Source organism: Amphichorda felina (assembly GCF_050947745.1).
Source record: "Amphichorda felina strain 45539 chromosome Unknown scaffold_3, whole genome shotgun sequence".
In the NCBI taxonomy this organism is placed as follows: domain Eukaryota; kingdom Fungi; phylum Ascomycota; class Sordariomycetes; order Hypocreales; family Bionectriaceae; genus Amphichorda; species Amphichorda felina.
Window position 1 is genome coordinate 207,495 of NW_028145047.1, and position 17,898 is coordinate 225,392.

The 17,898-nt window shown below is 51.8% G+C and overlaps 2 protein-coding genes across 2 annotated transcripts; one reads left to right on the plus strand and one right to left on the minus strand.

Annotated features, from left to right (window-relative positions):
- Positions 1-11,897: 11,897 nt before the first annotated feature.
- Positions 11,898-14,845, plus strand: ACO1O0_002752 (uncharacterized protein; the record flags this gene model as incomplete). Its single annotated transcript, XM_083192216.1, has 4 exons — positions 11,898-12,654; positions 12,797-13,462; positions 13,555-14,671; positions 14,731-14,845. 4 exons carry the CDS (start codon positions 11,898-11,900, stop codon positions 14,843-14,845), a joined length of 2,655 nt encoding a protein of 884 aa, XP_083051273.1.
- A 910-nt stretch (positions 14,846-15,755) lies between these two features.
- Positions 15,756-17,006, minus strand: ACO1O0_002753 (aminotransferase; the record flags this gene model as incomplete). The annotated part of the gene is made up of 2 exons (XM_083192217.1): positions 15,756-16,879; positions 16,937-17,006. The coding sequence occupies 2 exons, from the start codon at positions 17,004-17,006 to the stop codon at positions 15,756-15,758; spliced, it is 1,194 nt and encodes a 397-aa protein (XP_083051274.1).
- Between the last annotated feature and the right edge of the window lie 892 nt (positions 17,007-17,898).

Below are 17,898 nucleotides of genomic sequence, written 5' to 3' on the forward strand. Positions count from 1 at the left end.
CGCCATTCTGCGGGTCCGAGCGCTGTCCTGTAAGCAATTAAAGCTTCATTAGTTTGCCTTGCAGCCTATGATAACACCTGGATCCGGGTAGTGGGCAAGGGGTGAGAGAGAGAAAGGGGGAAGCTGAAAAGGGTTGCTCTCTGTATTCTCAGCGGTCTCGTGAGAGGTAGATGCGTTGATCGCTGGGAGATCGAGTGTATTAGCGTTAAAATTTGCCTTCAGCAAAGCTTGAGCAGCATCTTTCTCCCCGAGTCCTACAACAGTGTCCAGGTGGGTGATGGCACAGGTCCACGTCGTAGGATACGTTGGTAGGTGCGAAGGATAGAGGACCCAAGACGTAATACTGGTTCCATCTACCCATGCCAGAAATATGTCCGTCTTGGGGTCGGGCGGAAAGGTTTTGGAGGGCGGATGAACGCTGCACGGGAGTAGCTGGAAAGGTGGGATAGGAGGTTGGAGAATGGACGAGGCCCCTGAAATTTCTTTCAACGGAGATCCTTCCAAGGTTTGGGGGTGCATTTGTGTTGGGAATGTATGGCTCAGAGTTGCATGGGCTGGCAGCCTCGTCCAAAGAAAGTGCTGGCTGTGCTCGCACCTCAGGGCGAGTGTACCCATGTTCAATTGCTGGATGCTGCGGGAGCTCTTGGGCTCTGGTGAAGGGTGGGTTCCATCCAGGGATTGCGTGTCCATCATGGAAACTCCCATTTGGAATAGAATCAATCCCTGACTGGGATGAAGGGGACGGATGCCACGCATTCCATGGTGTAGTGACCGGCGCGTTGACAGTAAATGTACCAGAATTGTTTAAGTCTGGCATTGAGCCATCGTCCATGAATGCTGTTGACCCACTGGACGGCTCCATGACAGCTTGGGACTGGGTCCATGGCACGTACGGGTGTTCGGTATTTCCAACAGCCGCGGTAGGTGAGATGAAATCCATACGCTCATGCCTATCACCAGAAGATTCGTCTTTCCCAATTTTATATCAGCAATTAGCCTTGAGCCAACGGTTGTGCAGAATTGTGAGGCTTACCTAATCGCGCCTCTTCCCCTTCTTCCCTTGGGTTTAGGCAAGGGGTCACAATCTCTCCTATTGTGTGTGCGGAAGTTCTAGTCTGTCGATTATTGACTGGATGAGTAGCCTGTCTCCGCTCGTCGTGCGGCGAGTACTTCCTCATATTCCAGTCCCTCAACTTGCGCACATACTGTGGCTTGCTGCTACCGATTTAGCGCTGGATCCCCGACGACTTGCATGGATAGGTGACAAACGTGGCCTTGAATCCATACTCCTGTTCCATTTTCGTGACTAATTCAGTCAGGGTTTTATCCTCGGTTAGATAAAGGGCCTCGATTCTTGTCTTGTGGAAATCCCATTTATCGTAGGCAATCCTTCTCGCGAGCCCCATGACGGGCCAGAATGTCACTCTCTATGAGGGTAAGTACTGTCGAAAAGGGGAAATGGACGATGCCTATTAGATATATGTGTAATGCTGATGGAGGATACCGAGGAACGAATGTATGTGTGAGTTAGAATGATTTTTGGTTTCTTGTCTCTGTCATATGAATACATGGTCGACCACATTGTGACGTTGGGCGTTGCTGCGTTGGGCCTCTATGGAATACAGTTCAAGTTGTTTTTTTCGCCACCGTGCGGATACCAATGTAGGTAATATTCCAACACAGCCATAGAGACATACTAGTAGGGCGTCTCGGCGTCTCTGCGACAGTCTCAGAAGCGCCAAAACTGCCAACATGTGTCGATGAGGCTCTTCGCTTCGTCTTGACTGCTTGACTGCTTGACTGCTTGACTGTTGGGGTAAAAAGAAAAGGGGGGCCCAGTTAGTACATGGTGTTTCTAGCAAGGCACGGGCACCTATATTCATCTATACTGGTCATAAGAATGCCTTGGAGATCAGAGCGCACAGTTTTTAACCCAGGGAACAATGTTGCCGAATGACTGTTCTTCGGACTATACTATAGGGCGGCAGGGGTAGGGAGAATTTCCTGTGGTGCCAGGCTGTCAGCTAGCATCGAAGTTCGTACCAGGTCACCAGACGCGCTGAATCGTACATCCTGCCTGCATGATGCTTACCTGCACGGCTCAGTCAGCTTCTGGGTGAGCCACCTCACCGTTCCATGGGGTTCCATAAATCCATGGCCACTGACTGTCAGCCAACAGACGTGGTGCGCGGGCCAGATGGGCGGAAGTTCCGACGCTTCGATACGTGTCCTTCGTCTATGACCTGCTTGGGGCCGGAACTTGGGGCTGCTCGGTGAGGTGGGCGGATTTGGCCTTCGCTGGCATGGTGGGGGGTTCTTCGAAGTCACCTCCGTTATGATGCGGCCCAACGGCCAGCGAAGGGCCCAAGAGGCCTCTCAGCAATTTAGAAGCCAATTGCACATGTGTACGAGTACTGGGCAACTAAAGCCTACATGTAGTAGGTACTCCGCCTTAGAGATCGCGATCCATACTACCCTCGCTGAACACTGTACGGTGTACTTGGGGGAACGGGGTACGGGGTACATTCAACATCACAAACTGCAGTTCCAGAGTTAACTCTCCAGGCTGTGTGTGATTGATGCTATAATAATCACTATTTTGGGAAAGGCAGACTTTTGACATGCACGATGCCGCCAAAGCCAAATTCGCCTACCTCACCCCGTCACCGAGCAGGGCCCAAGTAAGATCCAATAAGAATTGCTATATATTGGAGAATTCTTAGTAGGATTTGCACATTCAAATCTAATTGTAGGTCTAGTTTCCGGACGCCCCTTGTACTCAGTACGAATTATAGCGATACACAGGGAATGCAACAGTACGTATCGGTGGGGAACTTTGGATGCCGCACCCTCTATTCCTGCAACAACGGTCTTGTAATATTCTTCAAGCAGTGCTTAGGGTTAGATTAAGAGGCAGACGGAGCACCAATAGGATTCAAAAACAGTCAGTCCCTTTACTAGCAGATATACCCTATTACTATTAAGCTAGAATAGTCGAAGGGATTATGGATTCTCTTGCGCACTATTATTTTGTGAGCGGTATGATATAGGAAAAAGAATGGCGGAGAATTGTAGGTTCTGATGTACGAATAGCGATTTTCTAATATGCAAATAGTACTACTTTAAGTAATAATACTCGTTTGAAATTTGCTTAATGATGCCATGATATCAGTGGTCATGATCTAATTACCGACAATGGAAACATTAACATAGGTAGTCTCAGACCACTATTGCTTCATGTTGCGCCCACCAACGTACTGTCCCTCACTTGGCGCAGACCTGCAACTTTACTCTTTTCTACCTTGATCAATGTTGAATCATGTTTCCTCCGCTTCAAAACTTTCCCATGACCCCCAATGTGCTCATCTATCCGTGCCGATGCCTGGTCAACATGCAAATCACTCACGATGAAAAGTCAACAACCATTCCATGAGCAGTTCATCATCAGTCTTTTTCTCGATTTCTCCGCTGCAATCCGTGCAGCAGGCAGCGCAGATATCGCGCAGGAACGCCCGCTCAACCTCCACAATCGACTCGGGACAGTCAATGTTAGCAAACGGGACAAGGTAGCCCTTGTCAGGCGACCCCGTCCTTCGCACAATCTCCCGCTTGCAGGGCTCTTCCTCCCTCCTCAGTCGTATTTCCGAGATAACGTGGTACGCGGTTCCGTAGTGCTGGACAGATCTCTCGGTTTCGAGCAGGGTGCAAGGCGAATAGTCTGCGCAGCGGCAGAGCTGGTACTGGATGACAATCTTGCACATTGTAGTTCAGGTACTAGCTTGACTAGGTATAGTTTTTTTTGGGATTTTGGGTGGTAGAATGAAAGTTCTAAACCTGAAAATACAATATGGCAAGATGGTTAGCAATCTAAAGACAATACCAGCATTAAATACGATCCGAATGTGTTCTATATACATGCACACAGTGATACGTAAAATAGGAACTAGCCAGTGATAAACGCAGTATAGAAGAATTCAATTCAATTGCACTCACAATGTCGTCATTAATAGGGACTCGTAGTCCATAGAGCTCGTTGTGAAACCAAATCATCGCCAGTGCTAGGCTCTGGGTATCACCACCGGGAGTCCGGGACGTCTTCCCCTCCCAGTAGCTCCCCAGACATGAGTTACTAGTACCCTACTAACTTGCTCTTACTGGTGTTCCCTCCACAGCCTTGGGTAGTGGACAATTCAAACAGATGATCGCAAGCCGCCAGGACGAAAAGATCATCAGATACGAGCTACTTACACAGCTTGGCTGAGATAATGTCGTCGTTGACCCTGCGTGCAGCATTTTCCCCGTAACAGAGATAAATGGGCCAGCCTCTGGTCTATATACTCCATATCATCTTCTGGAGTGGTGTGGTGCTCGCTAGTCGTGATACTCTGTCCATCCGTGAAAGCCGCGTTAACCGCGTACCTACGACAAAGGTAATCCTGTGGCTTGCAGGGGCAGAAGATGGCTTTGTAGTACAGATAACTCATAGTGATACAAGTGTATTACTGTGGTTCCCTGAGTAATCTAGTGGTATTCCCCAAGTTCGGGAAAATTGCACCAGGAGCAAGTTGGGACTTTGGTGTTAGGCGCTCTGTCACAGTGTTATATAGACCCCATATTCTCTATGATTCACTTATTGCAGCAAAGATATGTAGTGGGAACATAATTCAAATCAATACTTGATCATTAGAATATTCTTTCCTAGTCCGTTAGTCTCGCTGGTGTTGCAAATTATAGTGCACTAATAACGTTCCCAAGGCCCGAGTGCCAACCACCGAGGACTATCACACCCCATAAAACCATCAGGGCCTCTCTATACATGGTTTATTACCACGTCTTGTTTACTGATGGCCGTTCCCCCTCGCAGCCCACTATTTTTGAACTTCAGTAATTTCAAACCATGTAGTCAAATGCGAAACTCGTCATTGAAACACTCCTGGCACAACTCATCCGAAACGACCGCGTCGGGGACTCTGAATCCGCGCTCCACACCATAAAAACAATCGTAGCTCGGCTTGGCGTCGGGGCCTTGATCTCGCTTCCTTCCCTCACAGACTTCGCCTGTGTTTGTGTACTGGAGGCCGTTGAATGTTTTGACGTGATACTTCGTTGTTACACGCTGCCCATCTTTGGTGATAGTTGCTTCGATTGCGATAGCTCTCATACGGCAATCTTCCTTCGTGCAGCGGCAAAGTACAACTTTGTAATCCATTTTGCACATTGTGCAGGTTCTTAAAATAAATCCCTTGGGTTCGCCTCCTTATGGATGGGTGTATTCGTTGATGCCTGGGTATGTGTGCTATCGAATATGGAGTCTGATTTACCACTGGGTAGCCTTTTGACAACGTTTATAACCCACCAACCATGTTGCAATTCAATTTAGAAAATGTTCTCTATTCAGTGAGGCTGGCGCTAGAGTAGGTATCCATGCCCATGTCTTGCCTACCCGCTATGATGAGACAAGTCGTTCGAATAACCAATAACCTGATACAGCCAATATATCGCTCTGTGAGTCAATGATGCCGCCCAGATATAGCAAGGATGGCCCTCATTACATCATATAATAGGACCCAAATGCTTGGGGATTACGGGAAAATCATACCCTATTTGGGAAAATAGTGTTTAGCAAACTTATCGGAAAATAAAATTTCAGGTCAAGAGACCTTGATCTATGAGACATCCTCAGCCGCCGCTCCTCAAACCCTGCATCATACCCAACCCCCTCCTTACCTCACAGCATGAAGTTTAGAAGAAACCATGATCAAAAGTAAAATCCAACTCAACCTCAAACGTACAGGAATGTCCGGGATCAAAATTCCAGGCCCAAAGTCATCCAGCTATCCGACTTTATCGAGCCTTCTCTCCAGCAACCCCTCATGTGCTTATCCACCTCGCAGCTTGACCTAAATCCTGCGGCCCCCAAAAACGTCAGAATTTCCATCAAGAAGTCTCAAGAGGATTCTCATTTTCCGCCCACGCCTCTACGCAGAGAAAATTCCTCGAACAAATTCCGCACAGGTCGTGAGAGAAGGCAGGCCCGGTGACTAGAGTGGCGTCTGGGCAATAATGGCTGGGAATTGCCGACGAGCCATCTCGCTCTATATGAGAGGTGCAGCTCTTGCTTAGGTTCAGCCGGAATTGAGCTGGGCTTTTGTCTCTTTTGTGGAATTTGAGAGTATTAACGGCAAAGAGCTTGGTGCCGGCATGGCTGCTCGGGCAGTTCACACCCCGGGCGCAAAGACAGAGGGTGGTTTCATAGTAGACCTGGCACATCGCAGTTGCTTTGAGTTCATTTAGACGAGGTAGAGAGCACAGGAGGTTTCGGAACAGCACTTGAAGTATGCGGGCCAGGCTAGTCATACTTAAGAAATTCTTGGCACCTCGATTCACTATAAAAGACTAGTCGCGACGATCGGACCTCCAATGCTGATTCACCTTCCCCATTGTAGTAGCTGTATTCCCCTCTATTCACCACCATTATGTGACATTAAGACCACTGAAATTCCTAGTAAGACACATAAGAATGGTCAGCTCGAGCATCGACGCAGTGCTTTTTCGCCAAGCAAGAACCACAAAGCCTGTTAGCCCAGACAAGGTAAACGACATTCCTGGCCCCAAATGGGCATCTGGGATTGGGTGCTGCCATCATGTCATCTCCGTCCATGAGCTCATCGCAAGATCAGACCCAGCCGGACGTCAGAGGCACCGTTGACCATTTTGTGATATCCAAAGGAGGCAGCGTACAGTAGGACGGCTCTATTTCTAGCAGGGCATGGCGCACCTCGCGTGCAGGGGCAGAGAAGAGGTTAGTGGTGGATTTCGCACATCGTGTCTGTAATTGCTTCAGGCTCACAATGGATAGGTAATGCAATTTAGATAGAGTTGTGAAGATTTCAAGGCAAGTTCTTCGGACATGGAGGGCGTATTCAATATATCCCATGCAGCTCAATTCACCAAAGTCAGCTTGTGATTATTAAATCTCCTAACCTGATTCACCCTTAGGCATACGAGCTGCTAACTCTGCCATTGTTTCCAGTTCAGATCTATGCTAAATCCCGTCGCCCATCCATCCTCAACACAACCAGGTCAAAGCAAGCAGGCCCTTCCTAAGCACCACCCCAGTCATCTTCCCAATTAGGGGACAGTGAAACTCCTGAATGAATCAAGGCCCCAAATTGCCCTTCAGGCAGAGAATCACCCAGACTGAGCCCCGACACAGTCCGTGTTCGCTGCGCAAGTCGCGCATAAGACGTGTGTGAAGATGGGCACAGCTTCCTGCGTGACTCCGGCTCCGAGGGTGCAGTTGGGGTCGGGGTCTGCCATCGGGCCCCATTCATGGGTGTTCATCCGCTCGACGCAGGTGTAGCTCTTGTCGAGACGGAGCTTGATGGGCATGCTGGTATCGACTCGGTGGAATCCCCCCGCTGTAAGGGCCCCCGATCCGGCCGGGCACACCATGCCTCGGGCGCAGGGGCAAAGGATGGGTTGATAGTAAAAGTGGCACATTATGGTTTCGGCTGTGGTTGTGACTTGTGAGTTGTCGTTCTAAGCTGCGGTTGAGTTTTGAAGAATGTTGAAGGCTTTGGGGCGATGTCGTTGGATGGTGAAGGATGTTGCAAGTCTCAAGACAATATTCCGGCCATTCTGGCCATATTTAAGGTGTTCCTTCTGACTGGATTCACTGAAAGATGCAATTGATTGTCATGGTTCAATGTGTGATTCAGCCCCATGGCTCTGGCACAAAGTGCCACCCATTCACCTGCAGTACCACGAGAGAGGCATCCCCCAAACTTAGAACTAACACCAAACCCCATTTCATCTACAAAATCTTTGGATGCTCTAATGTTCCCCATACAGATAATTAATGCTGTGATTTGGTAATTCTGGATGTGTCCGTCAACTTGCCTCCTGGTAAGACTAATGTTGTCGGCCAGCCATAAGACGCTCCTATTGCTATCTAAGCTCTAGTGCGTTCGAGTTGAATATGATGTGCTTGTGGGTATTAGCCGGTGCTAAGGCGGGGATGCTGAGTCCATACTCCACAGTCGCATGCGACTCCATGTTCCAGAAGCTCATTCACTCTGACCGAAAATGTAGTGCATCTTACAAACTACTGGATTCTTTGTTACCCACCACAAGGGCCTGTAGGTATGTAAATCGCGCTTAGAACTACCAGCCATCACAAAGAGGACTAAGTTCGCAACCGTCATCACCAGTCTACAATTCGTCACTTGAACTGGTATCAATGGCAATTTTATCGCCTGTCACTGATATTTGAAATATAGAGATACAGAGGTTTCCTTATGAGCTGATGCGTGGTTCATCCCGATAGTTGCTGTTGTTTCTAGATAGGGTATGGACTTTTGAGTACGCATCATCAGAGCAACCCTCCTCGAGTGCGATGGGGATATTACATATTTCTGGCTCAAGTTGAGAGTTGATGCATGTGGTCCTTGGCACGACCCTCAAATGTATAAATAAGAAATGAAAAGAATGGGTGAAGCTACTTGGTCTGTACAGACTCTATTTAAGCTGTAGAGAATATCATGATATACGTGCCGAAGGTTGGGGGGAATGTTGATAGTACTAGCGCAGATGATCTGATCCCTCTTCTGGGATAGATTGAAAAAGCTCTATCCGTAGATAATCACCACCAAAATCTGTGGGGTTTCCAGGCAAGTAGAGAATTTCCCACAGCTCGCGCACCTCTAGTCGAGAGAATCCATAGAGTTTGAAGCTGTACTCCCATACGTAAACCAAGCTTTGGATAGGCCCGAGAGCAGATGAGACGTGTACCAAATTATCACAATTGCCATATAATAGAGATACCAGTCATCCGTAACACCAAATAAGGAATGCCAGTTTCTCGCCGTTTACTACACGCAGATTCCTTTGTGATATGTTATTGAGACAAGGTCAACTGTTATATTTCCTTGGAGGAACTACTTTATACACACGTCTCCCACATATGCGTCGTCTTTCAATTGATGCCACACCACGCAACTATTCAATACGATCTCTCCTCATGAGATCATATGCCACTACAAACCTTCCCACGAGTGAGGTGGCGCTGAGTCCGGCGATGACATCTGCCGTGTTCAGTCCTGAGGTGTTGCTAGACTTGGCAACCTCCAAGGTAATGACGCACATTCCGTAGATACCTAGGACGAGAACCGCCATCGCACTGGCAAAAGAAAGGAAAGGCCTTGTTCCGGAAAGGCCTTTTCCAGCTGCAATAACCCTCTAGAATTGACTTTTGCTGCCCTCCATGGATCTGCAGCGAGTCTTCCGGCACGACCCAGTGATATGCCAAGGACAGAGGGAAAGCCAAAAATGATGTAATCACTACGAGGAACCCATAGAAATGCATGTAATTTCCCCAGATCATCTTTGGGAAGATGAACTTGAACTGCTGCGAGTAGACCACACCGCTCAGGGATGATCCAGACATGATCATGGCCTGAGCAAGCCCGAGCCTCTTCTTGAAAACCTTGGCCGACATGGCAGCTACCGCCATACAAAGTCCCTTGGAAATGCCAACCCAGAGTCCTATGTAGACCATGAACTGCTAGTACCTGCTGCATTTGGCTAGGACAAACGGGTGGGCTGCGGTCATGCAAGAGGCGCCGACACAGAGCCAAAATGGTCCATGTGCATCCATGACGGGACCCATGATGCAGCAGTCCAGGGTTGCCACGAAGCCACAAAGTCCGCAGATCCAGTATTGGCCTTCCATTTTCCCAAATTCTCTCTCAATCTCCTCCATCATCAGGCTGTGTACAAGCATCTCACCTACAAAGCTTAGCAACCTGGGCGAGGCCTCCCCTGAACGGCCAATCTATACGTACTCTGAGATAAGAATATGTACAGCCCGGAAGCAATTGTTATCATCCAAGCCCGTATGCTCGAATAGTTTTGCTAGGCTGTGCGTGTGTGGTCACGAGTCCCGAGTCCGAACAATATGGGCGATGACCCCGTTACATGGATGATCGAGGCGGTCCTATTCTCAGACAAGGCCGGTGATGAGGAGTCTAAAGTCGTAGTGTCTCCCACCAGCGATGGAATGTCTGGAGTGATAGTGCTCCTTGTGGGCGAAGGGGTGTCTGTATTGGTAATAGTATCTCTCGCCATCGACGATTGAGGAGGATTTGCTTCTGTTACCGGGACCTCCTAGAAGGCCACCTCCATGTACAGATGCCGGTGCCGAGTTGCTTCTCTAGCCACACTTTTCAAGTATCGGTGGTACATCTCGGTAGATGTACCATCGCTTCCCTCTTCGATAGAAGACATGCTAATGTGTTTCGGCAAAGGAGAACTGCCGAGTGGTTAATCAACATGTCGTGGTTGGAGCGCTCTTGTCTGAGCGGTGGTTAGGAGAGGCGCCGAAGGATATAAATACCTGCGAGTTTCGATTTCTGGGTGCCATTTGTTCTTTGGGAATGGTATATTGTCCTTAAAGGTTTTTGGGGACTAAAGAGATCATCAGCTTCTGTTGTAACAATATTGTTGTGGTAGTAAAAAGTCAAAACATGGCCAACGCGGGAGAGAAATAAGATATATATGCAAAGTATAGGAAACTTTGGAAGGACGGACTGGGTTGGGCTCATGGAGCCGTTGGTTGAGGAGGTATAATACAGGCCTCAAGTTACTACTACCCAGTACTAGACCATTATGTATATCCGCTAGAGTCCTCCCCTTCTCATCTCGGCGACAGGCAAGCAGCCTAGAAGTCACAGGTCCTAAAGTAGGCGTCACAAGGTATTGTCGAGCAGTTTCCCCTTTTCTCCACTCGCAAGGACCTTGAATTTTGTCACCACGGTAATTGTGTTCGGTTAAGAGTACAAAGGTACGATTAATAATTGCCTATCGGTGATTGGGAAGTCTACATGTTAATAGACCGCCTACACCTTACTGAGAAAGCCTAGATGAGTTGTGAGTAATGTACCGTCAACAATACCAAGCCCACAGCTCCCCAGGGACCATTCAGACCATCAACTAAGCGACGCTCGTTGGGAGGATATGACGTGGCCTGGTAATACCTAGTCGATAGCGAACACTGTGGTCAGTTTGTTGACACTGAGGGCTTGCTGACGGGATCACTCGGACCTTGAAGCGAAGCTACTGGGGGGGGGGGGCTAGAGAAGAGCTTGCTTGCTAGAGCCGTGGCTAGCGAAAGGAGTGTAGGCTAGCGGTGCTGCCTGTGTTGAAATGTCAATGTGGAAGGTGAGTCTTAGTTGCCGCAAGTCCACGTGAGAAAATACCAAGGCACTTTCCGTCTTGGGGACACGGCGCCCCACTCACTTGAGGATAGGCATGAGCAGAAGGGAAAGGCTGATGGCAAGACGCCAGATGCTGTGAGATGTGATAGTAGTCTTCCAATTGGCACTCGGTGACTCAAAGTATACGCGGGACCAAGCGACGTATCCGATACCGTGACCCGCATCGCCGAGTCACCACGGTGGGAGCCCCGCGACTGGGGCCGTGTCGGCGGTCGGCCTGCTCGTACTGGCGGCGCCGGTAGGTGACATTAACCGTGGGCTGTGGCAGGGTCATTAGGGTGCAATTGACAAGCTCGGATGTTCCCCGGCGCCGACACTGTGGATCCAGCGCTTCCTGTTCAGGATAAGCGCTGCAGGATGGTCGCACTGCCTGATTGCATGAATTCCCTCCGATTCGGCAGAGCATCATCCACGAGAGACCCACGAGACTGGCCAAGTTAGACCAGTTAGACCAGTTAGAGCCAGATGATCAGATCCGTTCCTTCTCCACCTAAACGCCGTTGACAGAACGGAAGTCTGGACCTCCGTCTTAACTCTTCAACCTCGCATGTCCATATGTGATTCGCATCCGAAAACGACAGGTTGAGGGACCGTCTCGCGCAATTGAGCCTATCGATAGCCATGGCCCACCACGATGACCCCTTCATGGCATTCGACTTCGACTCAGGCCTCGACATGCCCTTGCACGATCCGATGTCGGCACAAGACGAGTTTGACCCCGTTGGCCATCTCACCTTCCACCAGGACCTAGGTGTGAGCGGTCTGGGCGGTCTGGGCGGCGCATTCCACGACTCGCTCCAAGGCTCACTGCCATTCGACCCGTCTCACTTTGACCTGTTCCCTGCTGCCTCGGACTTTTCGCTGCCTGCGCAGCCACCGCAGGGCGCGACTGCAACGCTCCATGCAAGTTCCCAGCCGGATCTCGCCAACCCCGCCAGCAATCGACCAGAGACCCCGGGCCAAGCCATTGCCGCCCCCGTCACGGCCCAGGTGCCCCCCAAAGTCGGCACGCGCTTCTCCAAAGAGTCGCTTCGAGTGTTGAGGAATTGGCTGTCAGCCCATAGCAACCATCCCTTTCCCACCGACGAGGAGAGGCAGGTCCTCGAGCGTCAGACCGGCCTTACCAAGACTCAGATCCTTAACTGGCTCGCCAATGCCAGGCGTCGCGGCAAGATCCCCGACTTCCGCACCGTATCGCCCCGTACCCAGAGCCCCTCGTCCAAGCCCAGGGACATTCCGCGCCGAGCGGGAACCCCCGCACCCCATGATGGCACCCCGTTCATGAATCCCCTGGAGCGATGGGTCGACTCGCCACCTGAGCATGAACCTGCCGAGGCCACAGCAATTGCCCGAGCTGTCGCATCCTCATCTCCATTTGGTATGTTCTCTCTCTCCTGACGCCCTCTGTTTTACTCCTGACTGACCTCTCTTCGCAGGTCATAGCGAGCAGTGCGACAATACCCCGGGGGATACAGGATCTGGTAGCTCTCATTATCGCCCTTCGCCATCAAGTAGCATAGGAACCTCGCGATCCAGCAGCGGCTCAGCCTACTCTTTCGAGAGTAGAGACTCGGCGGGATCACTCAAGCTCTTCAACCAACGCCAGCGCCAACGCCGCAAGAGACGGGGCATCAAGCAGCGAAGCGGAACTAAGACGCCCTTGACTGCGCCGGCCAACACGTTCCAGTGCACATTCTGTACTGAAACATTCGGCACCAAGCACACCTGGCAGCGTCATGAGAAGTCGCTCCATCTGGCGCTGGAGAGGTGGGTGTGTGCACCCGATGGCCCGCGGACAGGCAATCCGGACGGCACATCGAGCTGTGTGTTTTGTCACAAAGTCAACCCCGATGATAGCCATGTTGAAAGGCATAACTATGCTGCGTGCCAAGAGAGATCGCTCGAGGAGAGGACATTCCATCGTAAAGACCACCTTGGCCAGCACCTCCGACTAGTCCACAATCTCAAACCAGAGGACCTCGGTCTCCAGCTCAGTCTCTGGAAGATGGAGACCCCTGAGATCAAATCCCGCTGCGGATTCTGCGGCATTGCCATGGATACCTGGGCGGCGCGGACAGATCATCTTGCGGAGCACTTCAAGATGGGTAGTAACATGGCCGACTGGACCGGAGACTGGGGCTTTGATCCCTCGGTCCTCGCACGACTCGAGAATGCTATGTCTCCTTGTAAGCACACCCGAATCAATACCTACGATGTAATAGCTAATACGGAGAAGATCTCATATCAATGGAGCGGACAACTCCGTTCCCGTTTACAGCCAAACACTCGCTTCTCGAGTCGCCGCGAAACGCCTACGAGCTGATCATGCTTGAGTTAATGAGCTTTGTCGACATCTATCATGACAAGACGGGCCGCATACCAACCTCAGAGGAAATCCAGTTTGATGCTTGCCGGATCGTCTTCGCCGCCGAGGTCCCTGCGTACCGCGGCGCCGAGTGTGGATCATGGCTCAGAGACCTGATCTTGTCCGCCGGCGAGATTGTGCACAGGGCTAAACTAAGTCCGCTTCGCTCGCCGACGGAGAGCAGACTAGCATTTCTCAAGATCATCGGCCAGGATCATCCCTTCGAGGGATGCCCTCTCGAAGCAAGGCTACAGGAGTTTGCCCGGGGCAGACCAGGGGCTCCTTTGGCTGATGGTGAGCTGCAGCAGGAAGCCTGCCGCATCATCCAGCACATGGAAAGCGACTCAGCATCGCCAACCGACATCCCAGCGACGTGGCTTCTCGAACTGGCACGCTCGTCTACAGCATGGCTCAGTGCGTTCCGCCAACGCGCAGGCCTCGGACAAACCGACTCATCTCCCGTCCCGCAGCCCAGCGTGACGGACCCGTCCATGATTGATCTCATCCTGCACAACTACAACGAGCTGGAGCGTAGGTTGACAGAGCACGTTGAGATCCTACGAGGCCACGGCATCGAGCCAGATGATGCAAATCTCCGTCAACAGGCCCTCCGCCTCATCAACGAGTTCGACAATGACGAATGGAAAGAGGCCGCTGCCAAGAATCATTCCTGGCTAGCGCGGTTCAAGAGACGCCATCTTCCGTGGTCCAGCATTTACAGCCCCCCCGAAGCCCCTGGTACTTCATGCGCCACAGACGACCGGTCTCAAAAGAAGGTCGTCTCTTCTTCTGGATTCCCTGATTCAAATCAAGCGCTCGTGTCCAAGGCTGGTGACCCGAACCAGCCGATCAAACCAGCCATCAATGCCAAGTCGGGCCTCTACTTTCTCAACGACCCCAACTTTGATCGATGGGTAGCGCGGGAGTTGGCCCGCTGGGTCGCTGCAACCATGTCGCCGCATAATCCGAATCGGCACGTGCCGACGGATGAAGAGCTGCAGCATCAGGCCCGATGGATCATGTATGAGGAGTAAGCTAACCACCTTTCTGATTTATTAGAGCCGTACGTACTGACATAATACTCTTCAGTGGTGACCCGTTCAACCAAACAGACGCGGATAATGCCGAGTGGCTACGGCGGTTCAAACGAGACGTCGGGATACTCAAGGACGTCGGTCCAGGCCTTCACAACGTGGATATGTAGATCATCTACGAGGTTACGAGACCACCATCTCCATATAAGACTCAAAACAGACAGGGATTCTACTAGCATATGAGACCCTACCTTCAACCATCTATTCGCGTCAGTCTTGCCCGCAAGGATAGGAGCACGACGATAATTCGGACCCTTCATCTCCCTAACTCCTTCTCAATGTTCAAACTTCCACCCTAATGAACCCCAGCCCCCTCGGCCTTCTTCCCCTTCCCAGCTCAATGCGCAAGATACTCGCAACTCTTGGTACAGTTCATGCACGGCAGCACGTTCTTCTCAACATGTTCCTAGCTACACATAGCAGCCCAGTGGTGCACGTCTGCTACCGTGTTCTCGCACCCTATGTTCCCCCGCGGATCTTGATCCTGAAAGTCGCCATCCCTCCGGCAGACCCTCTCCAATTCGCAGGCCTGCCCTTTGTCGTCGAATCGAGGGCGTATTACAGGATGGTAGACCGTTTGATCATATGTCAAGGTGCCAAATCCCCTACCAGGACAAGAGGCGTTGGGGCATGGGCAGAGGGCGGAGTCGATCAGGCTCCATTTAAAGAGGCACATTTTGAACTTGCGCTTGGATGAGGTCGGCGTTGTTAGACTCTCGGCTCGTTGACACGCCTCTATTGATGTTAATGAATGCCCACAAACTAACAAGTTTCCGGTTCCAAGTGTCCCCTTTTATACCTGCCTACGCTCTTTAAGTCACAGCACAAAGGAGACTTAATCAATAAGGGCAGTTACAGACTGCTCAGAGCCCAGCAGCCATATCGAATCGCTTGGCAGCCATAAGCCAGTTACATCGACCACTGAAACAAGGAACAAGGACGCAAGAGCATTCAGCAGGCGCAAATCACTCTGTCTCTTCCCCAACACCTCACCGACAGAGAGCAGCGACATACATAGTCCTACTCCATCTGGTCCACCGTCGGCGTCTTCTTCCCATTCTGCTGACCCTGCTCGTGTCCCTTGATCTCACCATCACCCTTGGAAATCTCCACCCTCCACCCAAACTCATCATCCACCTTACCCAGCTGGATGGCCTTGAGTTGTGTCAGCAGCTTGAGGCACACCTCTCCAGCCTCCTCCTGGCTGGCTGGCAGGAAAGTCACCGTCTCGCTGTCGCCCTCCTTGCTCACGCGAGGCGAATCCGCAGGCAAACCCGCGCCAACCACCTTGCGCCGCGTAATGGACCGGATGGGGACCAGCGCTGCCGCCGTGCCTGCCGCCATGACCTCGGAGAAGCTCGCCAGCTCCGGGTACAGAATCGCCCGTCGCTCCACCTTCCACCCGAAGCTGCGCGCAATCTGCTGGATGCTGTCGCTCGTGACACTGGCAATGATGCACTGGGAGTCAGGCACCACGAGCGTCACGCCGTCCGCACCTTTCGCTACGCCAATGAAGCCACTGGTGCTGAACTCGTCCACCTCCTCGTGGCGCGCGCTGTCCAGGTGCAGCGTGATGCCGAACCCGTCATTTCGCGCCGCGTCGCTCCACCGCAGGACGGGCGCGTAGTTGCCGCCGACCTTGGCGTTGCCAGTACCGTTGGGCGCCGCGCGGTCAAAGTCGTCGAGGATGAGCGCCTTGACTGGGTGGCTGCCGTGGTAGACGCCCGTGGGGATGACGAAGACGCAGAAGGTGTACTCATCGGGAGGGGTCAACCCCAGCTGGGCGCTGGAGCCGTACATCTGCGGACGGATGTACATGGCGGCGCCCGTATCGTGGGGAGGAACAAACTCGGCGTTGAGGGCGACGGCGGCGCGGCAGGCCTCGAGGAACATGTCGACGGGGACGCGGGGCATGGAGACGACGTCGGCCGAGTGCTGCATGCGCAGGGCGTTGCGGTCCGGCCGGAAGATGGTGATGGCGGCGTCACCAGGGGTGCGGAAGGCCTTGAGGCCCTCGTAGGCCTGCTGGCCGTAGTTCAGGGCTGGGGCCATGCCGTGGATGCGCATGTAGGGGTCGGCGACGAAGCGGAGGGGCGTCCACTGGCCGGTGGCCTGGGACCAGGTGGATTCAATGTGGCCATTGACTGCAGGAAGTGGTCAGCAGGGATGGCATGTCGGTGTCTCTCTGATGGAAGACGCACCCTCGCGGACCTTGAAGCCCACGTTGGACCAGTCAATCGTGTTGACCGGGGGCGGGGGAAAGTTGGCCATGATGGTTGTGTACTGTGACTTCGGCGACCTCAACAAAACAAGAAAGGTGGCAGCAAGAATTCTCAGCAGGGACGATTACAGATGCTAAGAACAGGCAATGCTATGCTCGATATCGGACAATGGGGTTTCAAAGAGATGGGCGGCAAGCGGGTTTTGAATGGATGCCTGACGTGGTGTCTGAGCCCATCGTCATTCCGATGTCGCTGACTCGCTGGAGCTTTTTTTCCCCAAATGGGCGCGGGGTATTCCGGAGTATTTTTTTGTGTCACTGTCAGTCTCCGGTTTCTCCGGTTTCAATTTGAAGGGCGCGCAAGGGCACCCTCTCCAAGGGCGTCGGTAGGATCATTTCCAACGCTGTTGATTGGCTCTTCACCTGGCCCTACGCCCTTCCAAGTTCCCGCCATCGCTCCCCCACTTAACGCTGTTGCTCACCGACGACCAGAAGTCCCTGGTAGAACTCTCAATGTCATCTAGGGCTCGTTCCCCTCAGTTGGTAGAGGGGGAATTGGCGAATCACCTCCTGGAGACTTGCTTCTACCATCCAAAGATGGCAAGTCAGTTATCTTGGCTGTCACATGTGAATTTCGAGCCCTTCATTGTCATTTGATTTCAAATCTATATTGCAACTCGTCTAGAACTATATACGTACCCATCAGACCTGGCGGAAGCCACCAGGACACATGGGAAAAACAACTCCCAAACACTACCAGGTGTTCACCACATTAAGGTCGCACATTGCCGGGCACTTGCAGTTGTGATAATGAGAGTCGTGAGATCTTCCGTTCTACCCTCCAGTGTGTATACCTTTAAAAGTCCCATGCCCGTTCCTAGCACACTTTCCCCCAAAACGCCATGTTGCTCCGTGCTTTTCGAAAAAAAATATCCATATCCG